Source organism: Miniopterus natalensis, chromosome 1, assembly GCF_054644295.1.
Source record: "Miniopterus natalensis isolate mMinNat1 chromosome 1, mMinNat1.hap1, whole genome shotgun sequence".
Classification (NCBI taxonomy): Eukaryota; Metazoa; Chordata; class Mammalia; order Chiroptera; family Miniopteridae; genus Miniopterus; species Miniopterus natalensis.
In genome coordinates, this window is record NC_142081.1 from 66,324,845 (window position 1) to 66,338,552 (window position 13,708).

The 13,708-nt window shown below is 37.1% G+C and overlaps 1 protein-coding gene across 1 annotated transcript; it reads right to left on the minus strand.

The window, feature by feature from the left end:
• Positions 1–4,529: 4,529 nt before the first annotated feature.
• LOC107527032 (olfactory receptor 4N2) lies at positions 4,530–5,456 on the minus strand. Its single transcript, XM_016199648.2, has one exon. It carries the CDS (start codon positions 5,451–5,453, stop codon positions 4,530–4,532), a length of 924 nt encoding a protein of 307 aa, XP_016055134.2. The 5' UTR covers positions 5,454–5,456.
• Positions 5,457–13,708: the final 8,252 nt, after the last annotated feature.

Below are 13,708 nucleotides of genomic sequence, written 5' to 3' on the forward strand. Positions count from 1 at the left end.
TCTTGCTTACTCAAAGAATCATGTACAGGAAGAGTCAAGCATTAAACTTTCTCACAGGACATTAAAAATTAGTACAGGCTAATAGATAAGATAGCTGCTGCCACAGGTAGGTGAAATCCGGGCAATGGCACGTTGGAAAGCCCGAAGTAATTGGAAGAAGTAAAGACAGTTACTATGCAATTACCCTAGAGGGATGGTGTAAGAATTAAATTATACAAATAAATGTAAAGCATTGGGCCTCAATGCCTGGGACAGAGAAACTGATGAATAAAATATGGTAGAATAGCAGAGGTAATTATAGTTATGACCATTATTTTTTAAAGTGCCCCTGACACATAATCCAGGAAGATATTAGATATGGATTCTCAACCTAAAACCGTAACTGAGAACATTGCCATATTTACTTGAAGCCCAATCATTTATCTGTGGCTTGCTCTCCAAAATCAACTTTCTTCCCAAATAGCTCAGTGACTCGAACTCCTCACAAGTGCCACACCTACTCTACACTCCCCACGGGACTGGCAGTGGGGCCCAAGAAAATCCTTCCCGGTTGATTGCTTTCCTTTATGGCTCTGGAATAATAAAACAAGCGACTTTGTTTTTAAGATTTTAAAAAATCCTCATGTGTTAAAGAGAAAGAAAGGACATGAGTTTTAAAAAGGCAGCAACACACACAAAGATTTGATAAACCTAAAATTCTAAAGTATTTGCCCTGATTTAAAACAAAAGGTAAATGTAGATAATTATTACCAGAATTATCATGGAAAAGACAAGAGAACTGACAGAAAAATAATAGAAATAAAAGATTATTTAGAAAGAAAGAGCATGAAGGAGTTTGGGGGCATTATGAAACCATTCTGTAGTTGGTTGTGGTTACATGAATTCACACATGTGTTAAAATTCATAAAACTGCATACTGAAAGAAACCAAAATCAATTTTACTTTAAGATGACTTACAAAGTAGAATTTTAAAAAGGAAAATCAAGTAATTCAGTACAGTGATTAGTTACAAAATAAGCAAATAAAGCAAATACCTTCTTTATAAATCGATTACTGGTTAAAGTATAAAATAAAAACACAGCCTATTCAGATGAACAATAAGATACAATAAGAATAATATGAATCAGAAGTGTGTTGTGACAAGCTATACTACTCTACAAAAGGAAAAAAAGACTGGAATAAATTGAAATACACACTGTGTTATTGGATGAAAAAACTCAATATCATTCAACACATAAATTCCAACAAACTTTATGTAAGTTTTTTGACTTAACAAAATAATTTTCAAAATATTTCTAGAAGCAAACCAGATAAGAGTGTTTATAGGATAGTAAGAGGCTAGGAAAGTTTCAGGGCAGGAGGAATGGGGAAACTGAGGCAGGAAAATTAAACAAAGCCAAAAAGCTTTGCAGGCTGCTTGTAGCAGGGCCTTATCTTGAGAACAAAGGGTTACAAGCTCTCCTCACAAAAGAAGGCAGGAGAGGAGGAATCTTAATTCAAACTAATCAGAGAGGCTACTTAGTGCTAATCATCCAGAAGCTGTTAAAACAGCAGGTGGAAGGGGAAGAGAAGAGTGCCCATTGTTTAGACAGTTAAGTCAGTGGTCTTGTTTGTCAAGATAAAGTTACTAGGTATTTCTCATAAATTGTGGGAAAGCCATAACAAAGAGTCAACTTGTACCAGGATATCTGGCAGAGGAATTTTTAAAAACTTATAGACAAATGGGTATATAAGGCAGAAACCTCCCATCCCACTTGCTCTTCAGATTAACTGAGAGCCCATCTGTGCTTAATAAGCCAGATGCATACATTTGCTTGCCTTGTTTCATTGATAACTGTGTATGCTTTATTTTTTTTAATTCATTTGCTTTAATTTTTTTAATAAACTCATTTCATCACAATGCAATCAAAGTTTCTCATATAAAATCATTTATGTGAGAAGATAAGAACCAAGGTTAGAAACAGCCCTCTCCCAAATGACTCGGGGGCTGTCCGATAACACCTCTCTGGTGTCTGTGAAAGGTGCCTGTCACAAGAGTAGTCAAGAATTAGACATAATATTTCTAATATGCAAAAGTATTATAAAACCACAATATTTAACATGTAAGAAGCATGTGACACAACAAAGAAATTAATGTAAGAGACTCGAGAATATAGATGCAAGAATATATAAGAATTTACAATATTATAATGTTTACAGTATTATAACCTTAATTGGAAAAAGACTTTTCAGATAAAATTAAGGTTGCTAATCAACTAACCTTAGAATAGGGAGATCATCCAGCATTATCCTGTGGGCTCAGCATAATCACAAAAGTCCTTAAAAGTGAAAGAGGGCCTGGCCTGTGTGGCTCAGCTGTTAAGCATTGACCTATTGATAGGGGCACTTATAATTTTCAGAGATTGAGCACTTGAATTAATCTGAAATATAATTATTTTACTTATAAGTTATAGAACACATATACTCATGTGAACAGGGGTTTAAGTTTCCTTTTCCTTAAGTTTCTTTCTTCTAGGCCTTAGCGCCCGTACACTCCCCTTGATCCCAGATGAAGAAATTAAGGAGGTGAGCAGCTGTGGACAATGTGTCATTGAACAGGCATGGTCAGGCCCGCCCAGCCGGAGTCAAGATATCGTCTTAACGAGACATCGCCAGATGATCAAAAACAAAGGATGACATCTGCGGACCCCCGGGACTACACGTAGCTGCATTCCGTTGCCAGCCTCAGTTTACCCCATTTTCCTATAAAACCCCATCCCTCAGGCCACTACTTAAGACAGGTTTTGGATGCTCCTATGCTCCTTGTCTTCTTGGTTGGCCGGCTCAGTAAACACCTTTCATGATTCAACCCTGCCTCCGTTGAATTGGACACAGCGACAGGCAGCCTTAACCCCCCGGGTTTCCTGGTAACACTATGATCCAGGAGATGGAGGTTCGATTCCTGGTCAGAGCACATGCCCGGGTTTCGGGCTCATCCCCAGAAGGGGGCGTGCAGGAGGCAGCCGACCAGTGACTCTCTCATCATTGATGTTTCTCTCTCTCTCTCTCCCTCTCCCTTCTTCTCTCTGAAATCAGTAAAGACATATTTTTTTTAAAAAAAAAGTAAAAGAGGGATTTTGTAGACATCAATGAAGTAATTCTAAAATTTATATGAAGACAAAAATCCTGGAATAGCCAACACAGTGCTAGAAAAGAACAAAGTGGCAGGACTCACACTAGCCATTTTAAGACGTATTCTGAAGATCCTTTAATCGAGACAGCACAGTACTGTATTAATGAAAGAACAGATTCATAGATCAGTGGAACACAACATGGAGCCTAAAAATAGATCCACACAAGTAAAGTCAATGATCTTTGACGAAGGAGCTAAAGCTGAATTGTGAAGAAAGGATAGAGTTTGCAACAGATGGCTCATAGATCTAAATGTAAAATGTAAAACCACAAAACTTCTAAAAAATGTAAGAGAAAATTAAGAAATGTTGGGTTTGGCAATGAGTTCTCAGGTACAACACCAAAAACATGATCCATGAAAGAAAAAATTGGTAAGTATGACTTTATTAAATTAAAAAAAATAAAACTACTGTTCTGTGAAAAGCAGTTAACAGAACAAAAAGACAAGCCACATACTAGGATAAAAAGTCTGCAAAACACTTATTCAATAAAGAATTTCAAGATATACAAAGAAACTCTTTTTTTAAATTTTCTTTATTGTTGAAAGTATTACAGATGTCCCCCTTTTCCCCACCAATTGACCCCTTCCACCCTGCTCAGCCCAACCCCCAGGCCTTCACCACACTATTGTCTGTGTCCGTGGGTTACGCATATATGCATATAAATTGTTTGGTTAATCTCCCCACCCTCTCCCTCCTTCCCTCTGAGATTCCACAGTCTGTTCCATGCTTCCATGTCTCTGGATCTATTTTGTTCTTCAGTTTATTTTGTTCATTAGATTCCACAGATAAATCGGATAATGTGTTACTTGATACACTACCAGTATCTCTAACTTTAACTTTAATTGTTTTCACATTCACTTATTATATCCCAGTCAATTTGAACTTTGTTGTGTTTCTCAAATTTACCTAATTCACTGCTATCTTCAGATTGTTGCACTACTTGTTTCCTCTGCCTAGAATGCTCTGCCTGCTAATGTTTGCACAGTGAGCTTTTTCAGATATCAGCAAAAATATTACCTCCTCAAGAAGACCTATCTTGATAACTGAAAGTAAACTGATTACCCCTTCCCACCCCACACTATCTATCATTTTGCTTTTTTTAAAAAAATTTCAGAATCATATCTCTTCCTGAAACCATGCTACTTATTTGCTATCTTAATGGCTGTCTATTTTCACCAGATGCAACTCCAGGAGAGCAGTGACTTTACCTGTCACATTATTAAATCTCTCCCAGTGCCTAGAATAGTCCTGACAATGGGAGATGCTCAGTTAATGCAGTGTTTTGGGAATGTATAAATTAATTTCAGATGAAATTCTCCAGTCTTGATGTTCATATTTTTCCCCTCCACCCTTTTATCAGGCTAGGTGCTTATTAAGCAACCTCCTCATGGAAGCTTTTATTTCCTGGTTTCGAAGAGTATAAATCACAGGATTCAACAAAGGAAATATCACAGTGTGGAAGAGAGAAACCACCTTGTCCACTGGCAAGGCCCTAAAGGGGCGAGTGTAGATGAAGATGGCAGGTCCAAACATGATAATTATAATAATGAGATGAGTAGTACATGTAGAGAGGGCCTTGTTCTTCCCCTCAGAGGATGACCGTTGCACACGACAGATGATGACTGCGTAGGAGACCAGAAGCCCCAGGAAGCACAGGAGCGTGAGCAGGCCACTGTTGAAGACCATCAGGAGCTCCACCACGAAGGTGTCCGTGCAGGCCAGCTTGATGACCTGCGGCACATCACAGAAGAAGTTGTCCAGCTGGTTGGGGCCACAGAAGGGCAAGCGGAGGATGAGGGCCACCTGGATGATGGAGTGGACAAAGCCTCCAAGCCACAGGGCCAGCAGCAAGGCATAGCAGGCTCTGGGGCTCATGAGAGTTGAATAGTGTAAAGGACGGCAGATGGCCATGTAGCGGTCAAAGGCCATCACCACAAGGAGCAACCCCTCCCCTCCTCCGAGGAAGTGCAAGAAAAAGAGCTGAGCGATGCAGTTCCTGTAGGAGATGACCTTCTGCTCAGAGAGGAAGTCCACCAGCATCCTGGGAGCCACGATGAAGGAGTAGGATGCATCCAGGAAGGCCAAGTTGCCCAGAAAGAAGTAGAGGGGGGCTGTGAGGCCAGGGTCTGACCTGATGGTGAGAATGATGAGGAAATTCCCCGGGAGGATGATGAGGTAGAAAACTAAGATGAGCCCAAAGACCAGGAGCTGAATATTCCGAGACTGGGTGAGACCAAGGAGAATGAACTCTTTCACCACTGTGCTGTTCTCACTCGCCATCTCCTCTGCCTGCAGTATATCAAGAAGCAGAATTTATTATGATGATTTTTTTCCATCTAGATCCTAGTTTTTCTCAAGTAAAATATTTTACACAGTCATCATTTCAACTAAAAACAACGTCTCAACCCTCTCCAATATCCTGGGTAAACTCTGAACCTCTCTTTTTTCCAGATTTAAAGCAAGCAAAAAAATAAACAAAAATGCTGTTCTCAAAGCCATACTCTGATTCCCGTTCAACCATGTGCTTCTATAGAACTTCCCTCCACTTTAAGAGTCTGGCATTCTAAACCTCAGGATTCCTATTTTTTTTGAGTCATATGAGAAGCTTCTGAATGATATACAACATAGCTCCAATTTTCAAGATCATTGCTCTTTTGTGGTTGTCCTGTGCTTGAGGCTTACCTAGTTTCTTTAAATTATACCCCCTTTCTTCTCATTCACTGACCAAAAATTTTTACTAAATATTTCCTCTCTTCAGTTACTTTGAATTCCAGTTTCTGCCGGCTAACTCTCTGCTTTGCTCTGTTATCTTATTAATTCTCTTATTGCCCTGTTCTGGTCTGGTGTCGTTGTATTACCCGGACTCCAAACTGGTCATTAGGATCCCAACTACTTTACTTTTCACCTAACTTAGAGGTAGTAGCCTCGCCGTATCTCTGGTTAAGTACCACCATGTCGTCACTCCATGACTTGTTCATGCAGCTTAATGGACACTATCTGAATCTCAATTACTTATCTGTACTCCCAATCTCCTTCTTTCTCTGATCCAATTATGACATCCAAGGGAGAGCTTTTCGACAAACAATATACTATAATACAACATTTGCCAGTATAAATTTTTTAAATTAATTATCTCAACTGAAAAATCATAGAATAGAAGAGGAAGTAACAGTACAGATCTTATGGCCTAATCCATTCCTTTCAAAGAAAAGAAAACTAAGATGACTGTGGTTACATTACTTAAGTTTAGAATAAAATTTTTTTCATTACGATTGACAAGTAGTAGAAGAATGCAGGTGTGTACTATTTAGTTTAAACACAAATTATTTACACAGCTTTAATAATTATTTTTGTGTACTTGAGTAACTAAAAATAATATTTCTAGTCTAAAATCACTCCTTTACAGAGCTTAGAATTAGAAGTTGAACATTGTCTTAAAAATAGAACACTAGTTATTGTGGGGAAAATTCACATTTAAGGCTCAGTCTGTTTATTAGTGGGAGCTATTTCCAGAAGGGGCACATGATGATCCATTGATGGGTGGAAATAAATAATATTTTATAAATATTTATTACATATATATAATTAATCACAAAAATGCATATTACTGCATTTAATTTTATTCTTTTGCTTTTAATATTTATAATATATATTAGTATAATGGTATATATTTAATTTATAAATAAATGTGCATATATTTTGGGTACATACTCAAAATGTATTTTGTTATAGGTATGAATGTTCTTCAAGTTTGAAAACTGATGATCTATAGAAAAATACAAAGTAACATACACCAATGTTCCCCATGCTATTTAACTAAACAGCGCAGTTGTTTTAAGTAAGTTCTGTGGAACATGGGGTGCAAAGAGGTGGGAAATCTTTGACAAAAGATGTTAGTAAGTCAGTACTTAGAAAAGAAAGACAGGAAGAGAGAAGGGTGAGAGAAAGAAAGAAGGGGAAATACATAAAAAAGAAAAGAACAGTAAGTCTGTACAGTGCATTGTTAAAGATACATCTTTTAGGAAACATTAGAAGCATCTACTTTAAGTATCCCTGGCACTGAATAGAGCAGTTAATATATGTTTCCATGTGCTACTATTAGCAGTAAGGGGAATTTATAAAAGTTATACCTCAACATATCAGCAGATATAAATACAAACACCACACACATAAAAGAGAGAGGGGGTGAGGGGAGCCCTACACAAAATTTTAATAGAAATAAAATATTTTGTGGGTTCTCCAATTAGCTTCTCTGTTCACTTCTTTTCTCCATTGAGGCATCCATTTATCTCAAAATTCATTCCATCATCTGCCTGTAAAAATACACTCAGGAATGTAAGTCAAGAGCCCTCTTCTTGTGAATTCTACAAGCTCGCTCAGAGTGGGTTATTTCACGACGTGTTTGTGTTTAACCATAACCCTAAGACACCAGAGGGCTTTTGACGGCCTCGTGATTGACGGTCGTAGGCTCTCCCGCTCTCCCCTGCCTCCCTCCGGTTGCTTTCGCTCTTATCCAGCCCCTGGGATTCCACGCGACCTGACACGCTTGGTCCCTTGTCCTTCCATCTCCGCTGCCCCTCTATGTGCCTTCTGTACCTGTGAATCTGAAGTGGTGGTTGGCGTCGAGAGCATTTCTCTAGGTAAAATAAAGTGTTTCTGAAAAAAACTGACAAATTACAGCCCTCTTCAGCATAAAATATACGATTTTTACCAAATCAGTGAAAAAAGTGTTGTCAGAAGAGACTGAAACAGAAATCAAAATCCTTGCCACTACATCCCTCATCTTCCTTGCCATTTAAGCTAATTCAGAGATTCATCGGGCTCTGGCAATAACGACACAGGAGAGGAATAGAAAAGCCGAGGGAGGTGGATTTCTCCTGCGTGGGCGGGGGACACAAACATCTGCAGCCCAGCTGTGCGTGCCTGGGGCGCAGACAGTGGGCAGACCGGCTCCTGGACCCAGGTGTTCGGAAGAGACCCCAGGGGTGTATTTCCCCATTTCTTTGAAACATTTCCTCATGCTCCCTTCTTTATTTTCCTTCATTTCTCATTCTCTTCCCTTCCATTCATCAATAAGCCTGGATTTTACTAATTTATTTTTCTGTCTGATTGGTTATATTTCTCCTTAATTTATTGTCTCTCACATGCCCCTAGTTTTCTTTCTCTATTTGCTTTGCTTTTTTTAAATCTAGCTCTATCGTCTTCTCTCCCCTCTCCCCGTCATTTATTCATGTTCTTCCACCCTGAAAGTTTTTCACTCTTCCACTTGTCCTCACTGTCATTGCTACTCCATTATATCCCATACCTGTCTCGCCATCATATCTAAAAGCAGAAACAAAAAGAAACAACTTTATTGTTGTTTGCTTTCAAGCAAGAAGGAGCAATGTATGTGCTTCCCACCAAATTCTATTCTACAAATTTCATCGGAAAAATAAAAATGCATAATTCACTCTTCCATACAAACCATTTTCTCTAGAATGGTATCCTTCTTGCAATTTACCAAATATAAACCGCTCATCAGTTACTTCTCATTTCCTCACATACTTTTTTTGCATGTAAGTGAACCTCATAAAATGAGACAATTTTCCTCTTTTGGACTTTACTACAGTATTTAGAGCCTAGCTTATTTGTGTTTTTTTTTTCTGGTAGCATCTTTATTGAGTATAATTCACATATTATACACGTCACACATTTTAAGTACAACTCAATAGTCTAGCATTTTCACAGGAAAAGTAAATCTCAGTATCATTCTAATGAGATGAATATATGTAACCACTTTTCCAAAAATTTGAGTGTGATGTCTATCAGCATGTTGAGTGAAGCTTGTAAATTACTAAGTGTAAATTAACAAATTTTATATATACTTTAAAATAGTGGATCAGGATAACATGATCAAATATTTAACTGACACTGATGCTGATGATGGATATATTAAGCACTAAGCAAATATATAGGTCTTCAGCTAGGAAATTCCCTCATCAATAAAGTGGGATGGTTAAATTACCTCTGAGCTCCCTTCAACTGCCAGCTTTTTGAGCAATGTTAGAAATATCCTTGGTCTGGCATCATTTTATATGATTCTAATGCCTTGGCTCAGCAGGTCATTAACTGTATGACCCTAGGAAAGTTGCCTAGCTTTCAGAAGTCTGAGTTTTCATCTATCAAATAAATAATAAGTGGACTCTTTCTTTTGAAAGGGGAGATAGATGAAAATGAGGTGATGGTGGTAATAATAAGTAATTCACACAAGGATGTTTAACCAAAACCAAACCTGAAAATATTTAGATGTTAAGAGGTAGCTCTATTAGACATGAGTACACATTCTCCAAAGAAGACATACAGATGACCAACAGAAATAAGAAAAGATGCTCAACATCGCTAATCATCAAGGAAATGCAAATCAAAACCATAATCTGGTGCCACCTCACACCTGTCAGAATGGCTGTCATTAATCAACAAACAAGTGGTGATGGGAATGTGGAGAAAAGAGAACCCTTGTGTACTATTAATGAAATTGTAAATTGGTGCAGCCACTGTGAAGAACAGTATGGAGGTTCCTCAAAATATGAAAAATAGAACTACCATGATTCTACTTCTGGGTACTTAACTAAAGATACTTAAAACACTAATAAGAAAAGATACATGCATCCCTATGTACATTGCAGCATTTATTGACAGTAGCCAATGTGCCACCTAAGTGTCCACTGATAGACAAATGGAATAAGAAGTGGTAAATATAAACAATGGTGTACACTTAGCTATAAAAAACAACAACAATGAAATCCTGCCTTTTGTAAAAACATGGATGGACCTAGAGGGTATTATGCCAAATGAAATAAGTCAAATATAGAAAGACATATTCCACATGACTTCACTTACATGTTGAGGCTAAAAAAAACAAAATAAGTGAACAAAGCAGAAACAAACTAATAAATAGAGAGAACAGACTGATCATCACCAGGTGAGAGGGAGTTTGGGGGAACTGGGTGAAAAAGGTGAAAGGGATTAAGAAGTACAACTTGCCAGTTAGAAACATAGTCACAGGGATGTACAATTACAGCGTAGAGAACAGAGTCAATAGTATTATAATCATTATGTCTGGTGTCAGATGTGTACTAGACTTACGAGGTGATCACTTTGTAAGCAATATAAATGCCTAATCACTATGTTGTACACGTGTAACTAATATAATATTGTATGTCAACTGTTATTGAAAAATAAATTTTAAAAATAAGTAAATTTTAAAAAATAAGTATATAGATAAATAAATAAGAGGCAGCTCTACTGAATGGATGCATTTGCCACTAGATCTTTTGTCAACATCTTTAGGGTAAATCCTTGGTAATGGTAAATCTGAGCAATTAATGGAGAGAAGAAATTGTGGAAGTGCATTAAAGCCTTGATGTAAAATTGCCAGTGCAGTCAGTTGTTTATATATAAAGCCTTTCCCAGTTTCGCAAATTCCTCTCTAACTGCCAGAGCCCTATGTTGACCAATAATAGAACCATAACCAGCAGAAGAAATGCAAGCATAGTGAGTATGAAAATTCAGAGATCTGGGCTAATCTGCAAAATCTGTTTCATTTTCCTCTGGAGCTTTTAGCCCTGTCTGCACCTTCCTCCATTTCATTTGTACTTTACAAGGAAAATAAAACATATCAGTATTTGTATGCTTCTTGGTTTAACACCAGACATCAACTATCTGAAGGCTACTGATAATTTTATTTAATTATAGTAATAGAATGAAAGTTTATGTCCACCATTAAAGTAATTCTAAGCATCAATAGCAGATGGAGATCTACCGGGGGAGAGATGAAAATGCTACTCTACTAAATTTAGATCTTAGCCTCTGGATATACCTCCTGAAACTCTGACCTCTGTTCCATTGCATCCCAAAGCAGCCAACAAATCAGTAGAAAAGTCGCAATATTTTTCTATTGTCTTCTCCTTCTTGGTTCTTGTAAATATGAATATCCCTGGAAATTCGAGTCTCCAGAGATTTTATATAACTCTCACAAAGTAGTCATCCTCCTATCCTGATGAAACATTAACTGACCATTCTTATCATTGCTCGTTACTATTTATTCTCACATAGGGGAACTTAGATTTTGAAATGTCCTTTACCTCTTTATGATGCAGTGGAGAAAGTGCTTTGGAGATCTGAGACTCTCACTACCATATTGAATATTTCCAAAGGGAGTTATTAGAATGCAACTAGATTAGGCAAGGGAATATACCAGGACATTGTATAGGATGAATATTTTAAAATGTGTCACATACTGCCAACTGGGTTAATTCTGAATTCTAACACCAAAATCCTATCAGTGAATGAGATAATAGAACACTATTTGGGAGCATATTTATTTGGTCTAAAGTAAATAGAAGGTTCCACATGAATCTAAAGAACAAAATAAACTGATGAACAAAATAGATTCAGTGACATAGAAGCATGGAACAGACTGAGGGATCTCAGAGGGAAGGGGGGGAGGGAGATGAGAAAAGATTAACCAAAGAATTTATATGCATATATGCATAACCCTCGGACACAGACAATGGTATGGGGAAGGCCTGGGAGTGGGGTGGATGTGGGGTGGAGGGATTCAATGGGGGAAAAAGGGGGACATTTGTAATACTTTCCACTATAAAGATAAATTAAAAATAAATAGAAGGTTAAGAAAAAGTTGATTTATATCTTATAATAAAATTCAAAAAGAGAAAAAAATGTAGCTGAATGATGAGAGATTTTTATATACAAGGTGTCCCAAAAAATGTATACACACTTTAACAGCTGATAGCTCAATTGATATTTCTTTCTTTTCAGATTTAATCCATCGGAATATATAATTATTCAAAGTGTGTATACATTTTTTTGGGACACCCTGTATATATAAAGCAAGCAGGGCCAGAAAGAGGGTGAGGCAAGTGAGGTACTTTCCTCAGGCACAAAGTTTGCTGGAGTATCAGAAACCTTAATAATAAAAATAAATAATATTTTAATGTAATATTTAAAAATAAAAGTTAATGTAAAAAGTATAAACAGAATATCAAGTTTTTTAAATGAAGACATCAACATGACCAGATTTTTCCTTTTGCCTTGGCTTCTAATATGGCTCAGGATGGCACTATTACTGATCCTGCCTTTATTTAAAATTTTATATTTATTTTGTTCATCATAGATTTTTAAAAATTATTTAAAAAAATTTTTTTAAAATATATCTTTATTGATTTCAGAGAGAGGAAAGGAGAGGGAGAGAGATAGAAACATCAATGATGAGAGAGTCATTGATCGAGCCCGCAACCCGGGTGTGTGCCCTGCCCAGGAATCGAACCCCCATCGTCTGCATCCTAGGTTGACGCTCAACTGCCCGGCCGGGCTAAACATTATTTTTAATTTTTAAAATATTTATTAAAATACCATTTAAACACTATTATTACCTTTTTCAGTCAGCCCCTTAAATTTTGTGCTCAATGGGAGTGCCTTACTCAGCTTTCTAGCTTCACCATCGTTCTGGCCCTAAAAGCAAGTGATGCGGCCCAGTGAGTGATGAGTATGTAGGATTCAGCAGAGTGCTGGTGATTTAGACATAAGCAGAGAGAATGTAAATAATGCTCATGAAGATTTTCCAGGAATAATTCTTCTTAGAGAAAATGGAACATTAAAAATACTCAGTTATTCGAAAGAAGGAAGAGAAGTGCAAAGGAACAAAGGAGAGATGGGACAAACAGAAAATAAACATCAATGGTGGACATAAACAAAAATATGGACAATTACGTATTTTGCATAAGTATTTTGCAAAAATACAAATTTTTATCTTCTTTTAAGTCCTTAGTGCTATTATTGTCATGTATTTAACTTCTACATGTTATAAGCCCTATAGTACTTTATTATTTCTAATTTAAGAAGTTAATTATCTTCAGAAATAAATAAGAAAAGATAAAAATAGAAAGTTTTCCATATTTACACACTTATTTACTACTTCCATATCTTTTCCTTTCTGCCTTTATTGTTGAAGGTTTTACAGATGTCCCCTTTCTCCCCCCATTAACCCCCTTCTCACTCCTTCCCCCCAGGCCTTCACCCCACAATTTTCTGTGTCCTTGGGTTGTGCATATATACACATAAATTCTTTGGTTAATCTCCCCTCCCACCCCCAACTTTTCCCTCTGATATCTCTCAGTCTGTTGCGTGCTTTCAAGTCTCTGGCTCTATTTTGTTTGTCAGTTTATTTTGTTCATTATATTCCACATATAAATGAGATCATATGATATTTGTCTTTCTCTTTAGCTTATGAATAGCAGCGTTATTTACAACAGCTAAGATCTGGAAACAGCCCAAGTGCCCATCAGGAGATGAGTGGATAAAAAGCTGTGGGACATTTGTACAATGGAACACTATGCAGCTATAAAAAAGAAGGATCTCGCACCCTTTGAGACAACATGGAGGAACCTGGAGAGTATTATGTTAAGCATGACTTTTGTGTAAGTCTACTGGCAACAAATTTTCTCTCAGCTTTTATGAATATTAAACCTGTTGCA